The sequence below is a fragment of the Loxodonta africana genome, chromosome X, assembly GCF_030014295.1.
Source record: "Loxodonta africana isolate mLoxAfr1 chromosome X, mLoxAfr1.hap2, whole genome shotgun sequence".
Taxonomy (NCBI): Eukaryota; Metazoa; Chordata; class Mammalia; order Proboscidea; family Elephantidae; genus Loxodonta; species Loxodonta africana.
The window spans coordinates 154326925-154345573 of NC_087369.1; the positions used below are offsets into that span (position 1 = coordinate 154326925).

Genomic DNA, 18649 nt, shown 5'->3' on the forward strand with positions numbered 1-18649 from the left:
ATGTTCTTTTAAGATTTATCTGTATGAGATCAAATTGACAACAGCAACTTGAAAGATTAGACAAGAACCTGAGGGGACAGTGAGTCTATGAACAACTCAAAAAAGGAGGGTGAAAATGGTTACACAACTCGAAGACTAATCATTGTGACTGAATTGTACATGTAGAAACGAATCGGTGTATGTTTTGCTACGTATATTCTCAACAAAAAATAAAATAAGATGAATTATATATATTAAAAAAAGGTGGCATGTGAGCAAAATGTAAATGTAATTATCTGGAGAATGACCTAGAGACAGAAAACATTTAATGGCAACAGCCCTGACGGAGTAACTAGCGTGTTCAAGGAAAAGCAAAAAGAATAGCATAGCTGGAAAAGAGTGGTAACAGGGAGAGCAGTTGGAAATGAAGTACCAGAGGTAATTAATAGGGGGCCTGTGATAGCTGGAAAATGCCCCTACTAAGATGTCCACATCCTTGTATCTAAAAAAAAATAAAAAAAAATTTTCTAGAACCTATGAATGTTATCTTATATGGAAAATTAACTTAGGAAATACGAGTAAATTAAGGATATTGAGATGAGGATATTACCCTGGATTATCTGGGTGGATTCTAAATCCAGCCATGTTGTTGTTGTTAGGTGCCGTCAAGTCGTTTCCGGCTCATAGCAACCCTATGCACAACAGAACGAAACACTGCCCAGTCCTGCGCCATCCTCACAATCATTGTTATGCTTGAGCCCATCGTTGCAACCTCTGTGTCAATCCACCTCATTGAGGGTCTTCCTCTTTTCCGCTGACCCTGTACTTCACCAAGCATGATGTCCTTCTCCAGGGACTGATCCCTCCTGACAACATGTCCAAAGTGTGTAAGATGTAGTCTCACCATCATATGTGTCCGTATTAGGGCGAGGCACAGGGAGATTTGAAACAGACACACAGAGGAGGAGGTGGTACAAAAATGGTGGCAGAGATTAGAGTGATGCGGCCACGAGTCAAGGAATACCAGCAGCCACCAAAAACTGGAAAAGGCTAAGAATGAACTTTCTCCTAGAGCCTCTAACACTGATTTTAGACTTTTGGTTTCCAGAACTGTGAGAGAATAAATTTTTGTTGTTTATTTTTAAATCACATTATATTTAAAATCTCCATATAAAAACTTCCTTTAAGATGAAACAATGGCTGTTTTCCTTATTTTATTACCAATACTGATAAAAGTACCAAAAAAAAAAAAAAAACCAAACCCATTGCCGTCAATTCGATTCCGACTCATAGCTACCCTATAGAATGGAGTAGAACTGCCCCATAGGGTTTACAAAGAGCGCCAGTGGATTCAAACTGCCGACCTTTTGGTAAGCAGCCATAGCTCTTAGCCACTATACCACCAGGGTTTCCGATAAATATACAAATCCTATCAAAACACAATCAGGCCAAGATGGCTTCATCAATTAATTATATCAAATATTTAATCCTTCATAAACTCTTTCAGAAAATAGAAGAAGAGGGAATACTTCCCAACTCATCCTATGAGGCCAGTATTATCCTGACACCAAAGCCAGAGAAACATATCCCAAGAAAAGAAAACCACAGATCGATATCCTTCATGAATATAAAGACAAAAATCCTCAACAAAATACTAGTAAACCAAATCCAACACTATATTAAAAAGACTATACCAGATTTACCCCAGGAATGTGAGGTCAGTGCAACATATGAAAATCAAAAAAAAAAAAAGAAAAAATGTAATACACTATAAAGGACCAAAAAACACACAATCATAGATGTGATGTAGAAAAAGCATTGGGAAAAAATCTAACACCCATTAATGATAAAAACTCTCAACAAACTAGGAACAGAAGGAAATTTCCAAAAAGAATTCACAATGAAAAGGAAGAATTAAAACTTTGCTTGCAATCAACATGATCCTGAATGTAGGAAATCCTAAGGAATGCCTCCCACACTAAAAAATACTAAAACTGATAAATGAGTTCAACAAAAGGTAGCAGGCTATAAGATCAAAATGTTACTGTGTACTGTTGAGTCGATTTCAACACATAGCAACCCATAGGACATAATAGAACTGCCCCATAGGCTTTCCTAGGCTATAATCTTTATGGAAACAAATGGCCAAGTCTTTTCCCCCAAAAAGCCACTGGTGGGTTCGAACTGCCGACCTTTCGGATAGCAGCTGAACACTTAATCACTGTGCCACCAAAGCTCCTTTTAAGATGAATGTGCAAACAGTAATTGTATTTGCATATAGTAGGATTGAAAAATCCAAGAATGAAATTAAGAACACAATTCTATTTACAAGAGCATCAAAAATAATAGAATACTTAGGGATAAATTTTAGCAAAAGATGTACAAGGCATGTACACTGAACACTACAAAACATTGCTCAGAGATTTTTTTTTTATTTAAATAAATGGAGGGACATTTCATGTTCATGAATTGTTGTTGTTGTTAGGTGCCGTTAAGTCAGTTCCAACTCATAGTGACCCTGTGTACAACAGAACGGAACACTGCCCTGTCCTGCACCATCTTCATGATCGTTGTTATGCTTGAGCTCATCGTCACGCCCACCATGTCAATCCATCTCATTGATGGTCTTCCTCTTTTTCACCCTCACTTTACCAAGCATGATATCATGCTCTAGAGACCGATTCCTCCTGATAATATGTCCTCGCCTCTAAGGAGCATTCTGATTGTACTACTTCCATGACAGATTTGTTCATTCCTTTGGCAGTCCATGGTATATTCATATTCTTCGCCAACACCATAATTCAAAAGTGTCAATCCCTCTTTGGTCTTCCTTATTCATTGTCCATGGATCAGAAGACTAAACATTGTTAAAATGGCAATTCTTCTGAAACTTATCTATAAATTCAATGCAATCCCCATCATAATCCCAGCAAGCTTTTTTTTTTTTTGTGAAATTGACAAATGATTCTCAAATTTATATGGAAATGAGCAGGACCCAGAATAAACCAAAACAATTATGAAAATGAACAAAGTTGGGGTATGTCTTAGTTACCTAATACTGCTATAACAGAAATACCACAAATGGATGGCTTCAACAAACAGAAGTTTATTCTTTCACAGTCCAGTAGGCTGCAAGTCCAAATGCAGGGCGTTGGCATCAGGGGAAGGTTGTCTTAGTCATTTAGTGCTGCTGTAACCGAAATACCACAAGTGGATGGCTTTAACAAAGAGAAATTTATTTTCTCATAGTTTAGTAGGCTACAAGTCCAAATTTAGGGCATCAGCTCCAGAAGAAGACTTTCTCTGTTGGTTCTGGAGGAAGGTCTTTGTCATCAACCATTCCCTGGTCTAGGAACTTCTCAGCGCAGGAACCTCGGGTCCAAAGGATGTGCTCTGCTCCCAGCACTGCTCTCCTGGTGGAATGCAGTCCTCCTGTCTCTCTGCTTGCTTCTCTTTTTTATATCTCAAAAGAGATTGACTCAAGACACAACCTAATCTTGTAGATTGAGTCCTGCCTCATTAACGTAACTGCTAATAATCCCAACTTATTAACATCATAGAGATAGGACTTACAACACATAGGAAAATCACATCAGATGACAAAACGGTGGACAATCACACAATACTGGGAATCTTAGCCTAGCCAAATTGACACACAGTTTTGGGGGACACAATTCAATCCATAACAGAATACATACACTTCCCCATTTCAAAACTTAATACAAAATTACAGTAATCAAGACAGTGTTCTAATGATATAAGGATTAGACAAATAGATCAATGAAACATAACTGAGAGTTCAGAATAAGCACTTTCATTTATGGTCAATATGACACAAAGGTGCCAAGACAACCCAATGGGGAAATAGTAGTTTTCAAGGAATGGTGCTGGGACAATTGGATATCCATAGGCAAAAGAATGAAGTTGGACTCTTACCTCACACCATACACCATACGAAAAATTCACTCAAAATGGATCATAGACCTAATGTAAAATGTAAGCCTATAAAAGTTCTAGAAGAAAACTTAGGAGAAAATCTTTGTGATCTTGGATCAAGAAAGAGTTCTTAGATACAACACCAAAAGCATGATCCATTAAAAAAAATTGAGAAATTGGTCTTCAGCAAAATTAACATTTTTTGCTCTGCAAGAGACACTATTAAGAAAATGGAAAGACAAGCCATAGATTGGAGGAAAATATCTGCAAACTACATATCTGATAAAGTAATTGTAACCAGAATCCATAAAAATATCTTAAAATTCAGTAATAAGACAACCACCCATTTAAAAATAGATTTGAATCAGCATATCACCAAACAAAACATATGAATGACTAATGAACGCATGAAAAGGTACTCAACATCATTATTCATTAAAAAATACTAAAAATAATCACAATGAAATACCTCTTCACACCAACTAGAATGGCCATAAAAAATAAAAATAAACCAGGTAATACTAAGTGTTGGTAAACAAGTGGGGAAATTGAACTCTCATCCATTTCTGATGGGATTGTAAAATGGTGCAACCAATTTGGAAAACAGTTCAGCAGTTTCTTAAACAGTTAAACATAAATGTACCACATGACCCAGCAATTTTGCTCCTAGGAATCTATCCAAGAGGAGTGAAAACACGTATCCACACAAAGACTTGTATGCCAATGTTAATAGCAGCATTATTCATAATAGTCAGAACTGGAAATAATCCAAACCGGATAAACAAAATGTGGTACAGTGAAATGTGTGAAAGCCAGAACTTGGTGGCACTGCCTTGTTTTTCCAGGTCTCGAAAGTTTTCCACCTTTGACAGGATGCAGTCTTACACTTTTCTATCCCTCATTTTAGGGGAAAATATTTACATTTTCCTTCTCTGACAGGTTTCACCTTACACCTTTCCAGCTTTCGCAGGTTTTACTGTATAGCCATAAAATGGAATACTGGTCAGCAATAGAGAGGAATGAACTGCTGTGATACATGCTAGAACATGCACGAATTTCAAAAACATTACACTAAGTGAAATAAGGCAGATGCGAAAGACCACATATTTTATGAAATGTCCAGAACAGGCAAATCTATAGAAACAGAAAGTAAATTAGTGTTTGCCTGGGGCTAAGTGTGGCAACAAGAAGTGACTGCAAATGGGCACCATGGATTTCTTTTGACGTGATGAAATTGTTCTGAAACTGGATTGTGGTCATGGTTGCATAACTGTAAATACACTAAAAATCATTGTGTCGTACACTTAAAATGGATGAATTGTATAGTGTGTAAATTATAGTTCAACAGAGCTGTTTTCTTTTTAATCATACGTGCACGCACACACACACACACCACTCAATCTTTCTATTTATTAAGTGCAATGGCCTCATGTACACCCTAAGGAAGAAATAAGAACACCTAAGACTGTGTTTGTTTTCCTCTCCATGCAAGAGGATGACAATCTAGGAAGATAACCATGACATACACATGGGTGACCCACTAAAACCCACTGCCGTCGAGTCGATTCCAACTCATAGTGACTCTATAGGACAGAGTAGAACTGCCCCATAGAGTTTCCAAGGAGCGCCTGGGGGATTTGAACTGCCAACCTCTTGGTTAGCAGCCGTAGCACTTAACCTCTACGCCACCAGGGTTTCCATACATGTGGGTAAGTATCACCAATTAGAGAAGGTAGCAAGTGTATGGGCACCTTCCCTACCATCTACCACCTGCTCCAAACTACCATACTCTCCCTCTCCTGCAATAACCCCTTATCTGGTCTCCCCACTTCCACCGTTTCCTCCTAAGGTCTATTCTCACCATAGCAGCCATCGTGATCCTATTAAAACCTAAAAAAAACCTCAGCGCCATTGAGTCAATTCCAACTCATAGCGACCCTATAGGACAGGGTAGAACTGCCCCGTAGAGTTTCCAAGGAGCACCTGGCAGATTCGAACTGCCAACCCTTTGGTTAGCAGCCATAGCACTTAACCATTATGCCACCAGGGTTTCCTTGTATTATTAAAACCTAATTCAGATCATTTCACTCATCTGCTTAAAATGCTCCAGTGACTTCCCATCTCATTTAGAGTAATGTTTCAGGTCTTTAATATGGCTTTCAAGGCCTTCCGTGATTACTCCCTCCATTCTCACTCAGCTCCAACCCTCACGTTGTTGTCGTTGTTGTGTGCTGTTGTTGTTTTGTTGTTCAGTGCCATCAAGTTGGTTCTGACTCATAACGACCCTATGCACAACAGAATGAAACACTGCCCGATCCTGCGCCATCCTTACAATAGTTGTTATGCTTGAGCTCGTTGTTGCAGCCACTGCGTCAATCCATCTCGTTGAGGGTCTTCTTCTTTTCCGTTGACCCTGTACTCTGCCAAGCGTGATGTCCTTCTCCAGGGACTGATCCTTCCTGACAACACATCCAAAGTGTGTAAGATGCAGTCTCGCCATCCTTGCCTCTAAGGAACATTCTGGCTGTACTTCCTCTAAGACGGATTTGTTTGTTCTTTTGGCAGTCCATGGTATATTCAATATTCTCTGCCAACACCACAATTCAAAGGCATCAACTCTTCTTCAGTCTTCCTTATTCATTGTCCAGCTTTCACATGCATATGACATGATTGAAAATACCATGATTTGGGTCAGGCGCACCTTAGTCTTCAGGGTGACACCTTTGCTCTTCAACACTTTGAAGAGGTCCTTTGCAGCAGATTTGCCCAATGCAATGTGTCTTTTGATATCTTGACTGCTGCTTCCATGGCTGTTGATTGTGGATCCAAGTAGAATGAAATCCTTGACAACCTCAATCTTCGTTTATCATGATGTTGCTCATTGGTCCAGTTGTGAGGATTTTTGTTTTCTTTATGATGAGGTGTAATCCACACTGAAGGCTGTGGTCTTTGATCTTCATTAGTAAGTGCTTCAGGTCCTCCTCACTTATAGCAAGCAAGGTTGTGTCATCTGCATAACGGAGGTTGTTAATGAGTCTTTCTCCCATCCTGATGCCCCGTTCTTCATATAGTCCAGCTTCTCGGATTATTTGTTCAGCATACAGATTAAATAGGTATGGTGAAAGAATACAACCCTGACACACCTTTCCTGACTTTAAACCATGCAGTATCCTCTTGTTCTGTCCGAACAACTGCCTCTTGATTTATGTAAAGGTCCCTCAGGAGCACAATTAAGTGTTCTGGAATTCCCATTCTTTGCAGTCTTATCCATAGTTTGTTATGATCCACACAGTCAAATGCCTTTGCATAGTCAATAAAACACAGGTAAACATCCTTCTGGTATTCTCTGCTTTCAGCCAGGATCCATCTGACATCAGCAATGATATCCCTGGTTCCACATCCTCTTCTGAAACCAGCCTGAATTTCTGGCAGTTCTCTGTCGATATACTGCTGCAGCCGTTTTTGAATGATCTTCAGCAGAATTTTGCTTGCGTGTGATATTAATGATATTGTTCTATAATTTCCACATTCGGTTGGATCACCTTTCTTGGGAATAGGCATAAATATGGATCTTTTCCAGTCAGTTGGCCAGGAAGCTGTCTTCCATATTTCTTGGTATAGATGAGTGAGCACCTCCAGCGCTGCATCTGTTTGTTGAAACATCTCAATTGATATTCCGTCAATTCCTGGAGCAGCTTGGACTTCTTCCTTCAGTACCATCGGTTCCTGATCATATGCCACCTCTTGAAATGGTTGAATATCAACTAATTATTTTGGGTATAATGACTCTGTGTATTCCTTCCATCTTCTTTTGATGCTTCCTGCATTGTTTAATATTTTCCCCATGGAATTCTTCACTATTGCAACTCAAGGCTTGAATTTTTTCTTCAGTTATTTCAACTTGAGAAATGCCGAGCATGTTCTTCCCTTTTGGTTTTCCATCTCCAGCTCTTTGCACATGTCATAATACTTTACTTTGTCTTCTCGAGAGGCCCTTTGAAATCTTCTGTTCAGTTCTTTTACTTCATCAATTCTTCCTTTTGCTTTAGCTGCTCGATGCTCGAGAACAAGTTTCAGAGTCTCCTCTGACATCATCTCGGTCTTTTCTTTCTTTCCTGTCCTTTCAGTGACCTCTTGCTTTCTTCATGGATGATGTCCTTGATGTCATTCCACAACTCGTCTGGTCTTCGGTCACTAGTGTCCAATGCGTCAAATCTGTTCTTCAGATGGTCTCTAAATTCAGGTGGGATATACTCAAGGTCATATTTTGGTTCTTGTGGACTTGCTCTGATTTCTTCAATTTCAGCTTGAACTTGCACAGGAGCAATTGATGGTCTTTTCCACAGCCAGTCCCTGGCCTTGTTCTGACTGATGATATTGAGCTTTCCCATTGTCTCTTTCCACAGACGTAGTCAATTTGATTTCTGTGTGTTCCATCTGGCAAGGTCCATGTGTACAGTCGCCATTTACGTTGGTGAAAGAAGGTATTTGCAATGAAGAAGTCATTGGTCTTGCAAAATTCTATCATTCGATCTCCGGCATTGTTTCTACCACCAAGGCCATATTTTCCAACTACTGATTCTTCTTCTGTGTTTCCAACTTTTGCATTCCAGTCGCCAGTAATTATCAATGCATCTTGATTGCACGTTCGATCAATTTCAGACTGCAGCAGCTGATAAAAATCTTTTATTTCTTCGTCTTTGGCCCTAGTGGTTGGTGCGTAAATTTGAATAATACTTGTATTAACTGGTCTTCCTTGTAGGCGTATGGATATTATCCTATCACTGACAGCGTTGTACTTCAGGATAGATCTTGAAATGTTCTTTTTGACGATGAATGCAACACCATTCCTCTTCGAGTTGTCATTCCCAGCATAGTAGACTATATGATTGTCTGATTCAAAATGGCCAATACCAGTCCATTTCAGCTCACTGATGCCTAGGATATTGATGTTTATGCGTTCCATTTCATTTTTGACGATTTCCAATTTTCCTAGATTCATACTTCTTACATTCCAGGTTCCGATTATTAATGGATGTTTGCAGCTGTTTCTTCTCATTTTGAGTCGTGCCACATCAGCAAATGAAGGTCCTGAAAGCTTTACTCCATCCACGTCATTAAGATCCACTCTACTTTAAGAAAGCAGCTCTTCCCCAGTCATCTTTTGAGTGCCTTCCAACCTGGGGGGCTCATCTTCCAGCACTGTATCAGACAGTGTCCTGCTGCTATTCGTAAGGTTTTCACTGGCTAATGCTTTTCAGAAGTAGACTGCCGGGTCCTCCTTCCTAGTCTGTCTTAGTCTGGAAACTCAGCTGAAACCTGTCCTCCATGGGTGACCCTGCTGGTATGTGAGTACCGGTGGCATAGCTTCCAGCATCACAGCAACACACAAGCCCCCACAGTATGACAAACTGACAGACACGTTTTGTGTGCAGTAGAGTGAATTCCAGCTCATAGCGACCCTATAGGACAGAGTAGAACTGCCCGATAGGGTTTCCAAGGGGCGCCTGGTAAATTTGAACTGCTGACCTTTTGGTTAGCAGCTGAACTCTTAACCACTGCACCACCAGGGCCCCTGCTCAACTCCATCCTGCCACAAAAGCCTTCTTGATGTTTCTCAAGCACCTCAGGCACGCTCCCACCTCAGGGTCTTTGCATTAGATGTCCTCTCTGCTTGGAACCCTCTTCCACCAGATATCTGCATGGATTGTTCTCTGACCTCCTCCAAGTCTTTGTTCAATTGCCACCTTCATGGTGAAGCCTACCCGGACTACCTTATTTAAACATTCCGTACCCACCCCCAGCATTCCTCATCTTCTTTCCATGCTTTATTTTTCTCCCTAGCAGTTATCACCTTCTAACATACAATATAATTTATTTACTTACTTTAGTTATTGTCTGCCTCTCCTCCACTGCCATAGTGTGAGCTCCATGAGGTCAAGGATTTTCATCTGTTCTGTTCATTGTTGTATCACCAGGGCCTAGAATAGTATTTGGCCTGTGGTAGGTGCTCAACAAATTTTTGTTGAATGAATGATGAAGAGTTACTAAGAGAGTTCATAAGAGGTAGATATCGTTTGGAATGTGCAAATTGTTTTTGTGAGGGAATATCTGGCTAGGAAGGAGCCCTGCTGGCACAGTGGTTAAGCACTTGGTTTGTTAACTGAAAGATCAGTGGTTCAAACCTACCAGCCGCTCGCTCCTGGGAAGAAAGATGTGGCAGTCTGCTTCTGTAAAGATTACAGCCTTGGAAACCCTATGGGGTAGTTCTATTCTGCCCTACAGGCTCACTATGAGTCAGAATTGACTCAAAGGCAATGTGTTTGGTTTAGTACTATATACACAAATAAAATTACTGTGTTTATATTGACCTTAAAAGGAGACTTGGTGGCACCATGGTTAAAGCACTCGGCTGCCAACTGAAAGGTCAGCAGTTGGAATTCATCAGCTGCTCTGCAGGAGAAGATATGGCAATCTGCTTCTGTAAAGATTACAGCCTTGGAAACCCTATGGGGCAGCTCTATTCTGTCCTATAGGGTCACTATGAGTTGGAATCGATTCAACTGCAACAGGTAATGGTATCTGGCTAGAGCAGAGAGGTGTGTAAGAGAGACTTAAGTAGATGAGAAGGCTAGAATATGCAGGTCTTTGAATGCCTGGGCCGTAGCGGGCATACAAAGAATATTATTGAGTGAATGAATAAATGAAGAAACGAATGAGGAGTCTGGTTACATTCTGCACATTACCTTGGAATCCAGTGACATAGAGTCTGGTATGAACCACTTGTAAAGAACTAACTCATTGAAACTTTAGGTAATTATCCTGAACCATCATCCAAACCAAATTATTTATATCAACACCACCCTCATTCTCTACCTCCAAACTGCAATATATTGAATTTCCACGTATTGACAAACAAAATACCCTCTAGAAAAGCTAAAGTGCATTGTGGTATGCCAGAAATAACCACTAAAGAATGTCCAAATTCTTAATGCTGAAGAGTTAAGAATGCGATTGGGCTCCTCCCTCAGAGGCTGCCTGGGGACTCCAAAGTCCCTAAACTGCCTGCCTCAACAGGCTGTTAGCAGCTTGTGGAGAGGGTTAAATCTGTCAACACTGCTCTTTCTATCTGCCTTGCCCCCTACCCCCTCCTTCCAGTGCAAAGCACAATACCTGACATGTGATTAGTGTCCTTAGCATTCAAGGCTTTTCAAAATGATGCTTCATTTTCAACATCTCTCCTAAACAGACCCTATCCTTGAGCTATACTGGGTCACTTAAACTTCTTGTTGTCCCCCTACCATCTTCTTCATTCTGTTATCTCTGCCTATCACTACTTATCAAATTCCTATGTGTCCCTTCAAGGCCAAGTACAAAAGTCACCTCCTCCATAAGCCTTCCCTGATTACTATTGTTCTCACTCCCTACTACCCTCCTGAGATCCTGGTGTTCTCATCATCTGTCCCAGCCAGGAAGCTCTTAGTGTACACTGATTTAGATACTGTCCTTACTTAAGCACTTGATTCTTGGAGTTTCCAATGAAATCAGAAATGTACCATTTCTGGACTGTCGGCAAGGTAAGGGGTAGAGGTCAAAAACGAACTTATGATTCTGCAGGACTAGTAAGGAATAGCCTATCCTTGGGAGGCTTTTCTAGGAGAGAGAGGAACTCCAGCCACCCCCAGAAGAGAGAGACACTATCTCCCGCAGCCTTGGCCCTGTTCTTAGAGCTGCAGGAGTGGTCTAGCCCAGAGTCACCCCCTCCCTGGCAGGCCCCTGCTGTTCCCCAGGCCTCCTTCTCCCTACCTCCTCTATTATGCAGTCTAGTACGACTTGGTTGAACGTACAGTCTAGCACAATGACTGGGCGTGGGGAACTATAATAGAAGCCTGGGGCCTTTTTCCGTTTCAGCCTCTCTCCACCTGCCATGCCCTGTGCTTTGTTCTCTGGAACCGTGATAAAGAGCAACACAGAAATCACATCCAACGTGACAGCGTGCTGCAGAGGGCACACATCAGGATTTATCCTGGGGCAAGCAGGGGGTGCGGGGGCCTGCCTGGCAAAGTCCATGCCTGAATTAGTCCAAATCAGCCCCCAGACAGCAAACCCAGAGCAGTGGGAGGGGAAGGTTGGACAGAGGAGCATGAAAATCAACACTTTCTTTTAATCTACACAACCACTCTGTGAGAAGGTATTCTTGTCACTATTTTAAAGGTAAAAAAACTCAGGCTCAGAAAGGGGAGAGAACTTAACCAGCTGAAAGGTGATAGAGACAGGTTTCAAACCCAAATCTCAGTGACTGCAATGGCCAGCTTCTTTCTGCTGGACCATTCTGTTTCTCTATATCTTATTCAGGCTTTCTCTCCCCTGTAAGTCCTAACATGGGGATGGGCATGCTGGGGTGCTCAGTTCCTTTGCTTGGTTCTCTACCTGGCTAACAGCCCCAAAGCAAAATTTTACTACTTACATTGTAAGATGTGAGACACCATCAACGCTGTACAGTTGTCACTGCATGGAAGCTTTCCTAGAGCCAAATCCTTCTTTATTTGAAGAGTGAAAAGATACCTGCAAAGCAGTTGGGAAAAACTTCTTGAGAAAGAAACAGCAACAAGAAAGATGCATTTCCCCTCTCCCAGATCCACGCTGGTTAAAGAAAGAGAGGACGGTCCCAGTCTGTGAGATGCCTTTTTGGGGGTGGTGAGTAATGCATAGACTTTGCTTCAGTCCCAAACCAGCCCCAGACCACAACTCGACTGATCCAGCACTTTGGCAGGCCTGACAACCATTAGGAGTCACCCAGGCCAAATCCCCCCTGCCAACTTGAGGGAGTTGGCCACGTAGCAAAGCCACATACCCAGCTAGAGAGAAAAGGAGATTCGGCAAGAATAAATCTGCCCAGGAGGCCAGTACTGCACTGTTTACAAAATACTTTCAAATACTCATTGACATAATAAGTTTCAAGGCTGACAGGACAGGGACAAACACCTCATTTACAACTATGGAAAGAGAGAGGTTGGGGGATTTTGACTAGACCGTATCACCCAAAGATAGTTAAATTATGGCTGGAACTCAGGTCTGCCACTGAATCCAGGCTACCCCTTGTCCAAAGATTGTGTTTCAGAAATCAAGGACGTGAGGCTATGTTTCTGCCTATGTTTTTCTTTTTTGCCTGGACCACCCTCTCTATATGGCCAGAGCCCAGCAGGATGTTTTGCACAGAGTAGGTATGTAATTTATTTTTCCTGGATAGAACTAAGCCCTTCTCACCAAAGGCTCATCAGGGAACAATAAAATGAAGGTGGGTATCCAGGGTTTTGCCAAACAGATAGCATTTGCCCCACAATTTGAAGCCTTTGTCAAAGGAGAACCAACTTCTGCAAAGATGTGTATAACAAAGACTCCTGCTGACTGCTTTCTCCCATGTTCTAAAATTGGTTCCAATATTTTATATTACACATTTATTGACTATCTACTTTGTGCATTGTCTAGTATAAGATGTGATTTATCTAAACAAAGTTCTATCTGGATGTTTTTTGATTTTTACCATTTAAGCCTGGAAGGTAGTGTGGTGAATCAAAATTAATTGCAGGTGATAGATAGACATCCAGATTAGAAAAAACAGGTAAATTAGTAGGTGATTATTCAATTTACAAAAGCATTTATCATTATAATCCTACAAATTGTGAGCTCCCCTAATGCATTAGAAATGATTCAATTAGAGAAATTATGTTTGCACAGCATTCTCAGAAACCCATGACTTAGCCCCAAACAAAGCATCCTTGTAAAGTCAACTACAGTTAAATATTCTTAAATGGACCAGAGGGAGGGGAAAAAATAAAGGAAGCCTAGCCTTTGCCCATTTTCAAATATAGATGTATATGAGAATTATCAGCCTCAACTGCTAAAGGGAAAGTGAATTTCCTTTTACTCCTAGCAAGAAAGAAACTTGTCATTTGACATATGCCTTGCTGTTAAGAAGGCAGCTGCCTGCTAGAAATACCAAATCCTTGCTCTGAACAGCTGATGAATCATTTATCATCACATTGATTTTCTCTTTCTTTTTTTTTTTTTTGTGAAAGTTTATCTCCATCAAAATTGGTCACAATTTGAAACTCCTCCGAAATGGGTTAGCAAATGCAAACTGATATAGGTACTAAGGTATCAAGTTAACTGGGAAAGCAGCCTACAACTCACAAATGGAGAGAGAGAGAGAAAGTAAAGGAAGGTTTGTGAAAAAGTAGCTTCTGCAAAGGCTCCTCAGAAAAGAAATCCCACTGAACAAAAAGGATGAAGACGAAATGTTGGGGGCAAGATTTCAGGAAGAGTAACTGCCAACTTCCTGTGATCTTAGACAAGTCACTTTAGCTCCCAGGGCATGTTTCCTCATCTGTAAACCAAGAGAGCTGGACTAGATTATCTCTTAGATTCCTTCCAAGTGTTTAAGAGTTTAAGTCTAGAAAGCAGAGGAAGGTTTTGGGGAGTGTTAGGCTGACTATATTTTTGCAGAAGTAGGTTGGCATTATAATTTTTTAGGGCCTTATTCATAACTATTTGTCATCATATACAGCAGGTTTCGTCTGGGGCTGTTTCTGCGTTACATCCATATACACCCATTGTTTGCAATATCTGTGGAAATCGGCTGACATCATACCTGTGTAGTCAAGCTGCCTCTGACTGATACACAAATGCAGTGAAGGCAAGCACGCTTATTGTTGCAGTAGTCAATGGCATAACCCCCAAGCAGGCACCCAGGCTGACTACCACTTCCAGACTCCACCCATCCTCCTCCCTGCTGTCCCCACCCTTTGGCAGATTAGCATCTGGGAGACCAGCCAGGCTCTCCCTCTCTCCAGCTCTTCATCATCTCCCAGAGAGTGACGTAAAGCCAAAACTTTCAAAGAGACTTATAAGCCCTTCCCTGCTGAACAGAGAACAATGGCTCTTAAGTAACATCATGCGGCAGACACACAGGTAAGTAAGTACGCTACCTTGTCAGCTCTTCCCGCAGGTGTCCAGGATCCACTGGGAAAAATTTCACCATAAATTTGAAAACAACCTCCTTAGGATCTTAAAACACAATTATCTCCGTAAGTTTTATTTTAATATCCATCACAACAGTTACAGGTCTTTATACACACACATATCCCCCTCTCCTCCTCCCCATGACTCCCTCCCACAAACTTTTCTTTTAAATTTCAATTTTTCACACATAAAAGGTATTGCTATTTCTGGATTGTGTCTGTATGTGGATAACAATTCTCCCTCTCTCCTTTTGAGTTTGTTTTTGTAAAGATGTGCCCCTTTGGGGGCCTACTATGTCCTCTCCTAAGAAGTGTCCCATTTAGAAAAATATACCACTTGCTACATGGAATTCTGCATCCCTGGTTGACAGAAGGGCCAGCTCCAGCTGGGGCAGGTGAATATCACCTGTCCTAAGGGTCTCGTAGGGTCTTAAGGATCTGTAGGGTCACTATAAGTCAGAATTGACTCAATGGCAATGAGCTTGGGTTTGGTTTGAAGGATCTCATAAAGGGAACTAGAAACAGGATGAACTGATGCCTCCATATTTCATAAAATCTAGTATATTAAGAAAACGCATCTGCCTACCTCCACATCTACTTGCATTAGAAAATAAGAACCTTTTTGCATCAAAAGCAAACACCTGCATGCATAATTAACACCATTTGTTCAATAAATATTTGTCGAGTGCCTGTTATGTGCTCAGCAGAGCACTGAGCAGGCCCTGTGAGTAAAACGAAGACTAAGGGTTCATAGGCTGGTGGAAGAGACAGACAGCTACACAGACAATTTCACAACCACAAAGGCAGTTGGCTGTAAGCACTGCGTACTGTGGAAGCACAGAGGGACAAAAGTTTGGAGGAGTTTAAGGAAGGCATCCCGAGGGAGGGGTTGCCAGATCTAGCACAGGATCCCTACTTAAATTAAAGAGCCCTGGTGGCACGATGATTAAGTGCTCATCTGCTAACCAAAAGGTCAGCGGTTCAAACCCACCAGCCCCTCTGCGGGAAAGAAGACCTGGCGGTCTGCTCCCATAAAGATTTCAGCCTAGGAAACCTTAGGGGGCAGTTCTACTCTGCCCTATAGTTTCGCTACGAGTTGGAATCAACTTGAAGGCATGCAACAACAACAACGGTTAAATTAGAATTTCAGATAAACAACAATTGCATGGGATGTACTTGTACTAAAAAGGGTACTCTTTGTTTATCTGAAACTCAATTTAGTTGAGCGTCCTATATTTTCTCCTACAATCTTACAGCTGAAATTAATTTTGTCAAAGTCAGGAGAAGTAGGGAGACAAAGTGGTCAGTGGCAGAGATAAAACTAGAAAGGTAGTCAGAGTCCAGGGCTTCATGTATCATGCTAATAAATTTAGATTTTGGTCTAAGGGTAATAGGGAGCCATGGAAGGGTTTTAAGCAGGAAAGCGATATGGCCAGGTTTGTATATTCAGTGAATCCATCTGAGAGTGGTATAGATGATGGATTGTTGCGGGTCAGTTAAGAATTTGTTGGAATAACGATATGACAAATGATGGGCATGCGGTGGGAACAGACAGAACCCAGGGAAGCACCAACATGTAAAGAGCAGGTGGAGGAAAAGAAAGCAGCAAAAGAGACACTAAAACAGGGTTTCTCAAAGTGTGGATTGCAATCCCCCTGCATCAGAAACACTTGCAGAATTTATTAAAAATGCAGGTTGCTCGTTCCTTCACAAAGGTTCCTAGGTGGCGCAAATGGTTAAATGCTTGGCTGCTAATCAATAGGTTGGAGGTTGAAGTCCACCCAGAGGAACCTCAGAAAAAAGGCCTGGTGATCTACTTTTGAAAGGTCACAGCCATGGAAACCCCATAGAGTGCAGTTCTACTCTGCATCAGAATCGACTTGAGGCCCAAGAATTTGCATTTTAGCAATAAATCCAGGTGATCCTAATACGCAATGAAGTTTGAGAACCACCACACTAGGTTGCGATATGCTAGGGGAAAATATTTCCTACATAGTAGGCACTCAAATATGAACTGAAGTGAATGGACGAAGCCTGTGACAAGATACAAGAAAACAGCTTCAGGCCGAAGGTGAATGACATTGCAGATTGACACCAAGGATGTGTGAAGATTTGCAGTGCAAAGCGGGAGATATATTCATAGAACCGACCCACAAAGTGCTATAATCACCAGGGTTCTTCAAATTTACTCAAAGACCCAGCTGCACGATTTCCTTCATCTCAGGCAAAATTAAAAGGATTTTTTAAATTACTAAATTTCCTGGATTTATGAAGGCTTGAAATAATACTTCAAAGCCCTTCTCTCCCGTTATGTTAAGGTGAGGAATCGTGTGGTATAGCTGAAATATTTTCAAGTTGTAACCGGGAACTATATTCCTTGAATGATTTTCCATACTTACTTTTTACTTGCTTTGTTATGGGCTTCAGAAGTTCCAACCAAACCTGTAATAACAGTAACGAAAAAATTGGTAGAACACGGTATTGAGTGCAGCGTTTTCTCTTTGTTTTTAGTAACAGAAAAAGGTCGACACGAAATAAATAACAGAAATCTAAAGACTTCTAAAGCTAGTTAGAAACAGCAGCGTCAAAGAGATGACGTACCTTCACCACACTCAATCTGCCGCTTGTATTTTCATGATGACAGTGAACATTGTTGATCTACAAACACTTTGTTGTTGACATTTAAATTGGTGCTCCCCTGTCTCAGTAGGATGGCAGGGGTGTCACATACAAGGCTCATTAGTTGCTACAAAGGCTAGTGAAGGCATTTGGCCCCACATTTGAATCCTACACCTCCCAAATGCCAGCTTAAAGGCCTTTCCAGAAAGGTGCCCAGATTACAGACATGGCAAGGCAGGAACCTTTGGGAGGAATCTGGAGCTGAGAGGGGGAAAATGAGATTCCCCTGGATATACTTTGCTGAAGTTAGTAGTCTTAATTCTGGGGGTTAAGGTTCAGCCTCTGGAAAGTCAAACTAGATAGAGCATAGGTCATGGCTCACAGAGTGACAAAATAGGAGCATGGGGCAGAAGAGTTTGGCTAACTTGTATGACCCTTCATAAACGGGAGGAGGGATATTTACTCAATCCGATCATTTGCAAGGGTGTAAATGCTTTTTCCTTCTTTAATCAGGTGTTTGAGCCCTACATACCTGGCCACAGACCCCACTGAGAAGCAATTTCGAGACACAAAGAACCCTGTCATGAAACCAACTTACTTTATTTCCAGAATGGCTGCAGAATTCTAATCCAAAATATTCCTTTTCAGCAAGATTTAAATGGCTGCAACTCAGGTTAAACAGCGCCTTTCCAGATGACTTTTGCTACACAAAACAAAGAGATCATAGCACAGTTTTCATTCCTGCTTTTGTTAGTGCAGTATGGAATAAAGGGTAGAAGCAAGCAAGACTCTCGGTCAGCACTGGTTCCTTTAAGCGCCGTTTGGAAGACCTCCTAAATGCTGTTGGGTTTTCCAGGTAGATACACCCATGTACCTATCTACAGATTGTTTTAGGGACACCCCTAAAAGAGCGTCACACTAATGACAAATCCTCCAGGGAAAAGACAGTCTTTCACTTAACTATGGCTAGGTCTGCAAATCTACCCTTTCATCTGAATTCTCTAGTCAATTCGTCCCACAGACAATTTGAATGATTTCCGCCAAACTGACAGGTAGTTTAATCAAGATGCAAATCTGACCCTATCACTCCCCTG

At 41.3% G+C, this 18649-nt stretch overlaps 1 protein-coding gene across 1 annotated transcript in view; it reads right to left on the minus strand.

Annotated features, from left to right (window-relative positions):
- Positions 1-18649, minus strand: part of FRMD7 (FERM domain containing 7) — a 75503-nt gene that overhangs the window by 18620 nt on the left and 38234 nt on the right. The window contains exons 3-6 of the mRNA XM_064278480.1: positions 18154-18258; positions 17336-17378; positions 14904-14982; positions 12383-12480 (exon numbers count right to left, since the gene is read on the minus strand). Of these exons, the coding sequence (XP_064134550.1) occupies positions 12383-12480; positions 14904-14982; positions 17336-17378; positions 18154-18258 (325 nt within the window). The remainder of the gene's footprint in view (positions 1-12382; positions 12481-14903; positions 14983-17335; positions 17379-18153; positions 18259-18649) is intronic.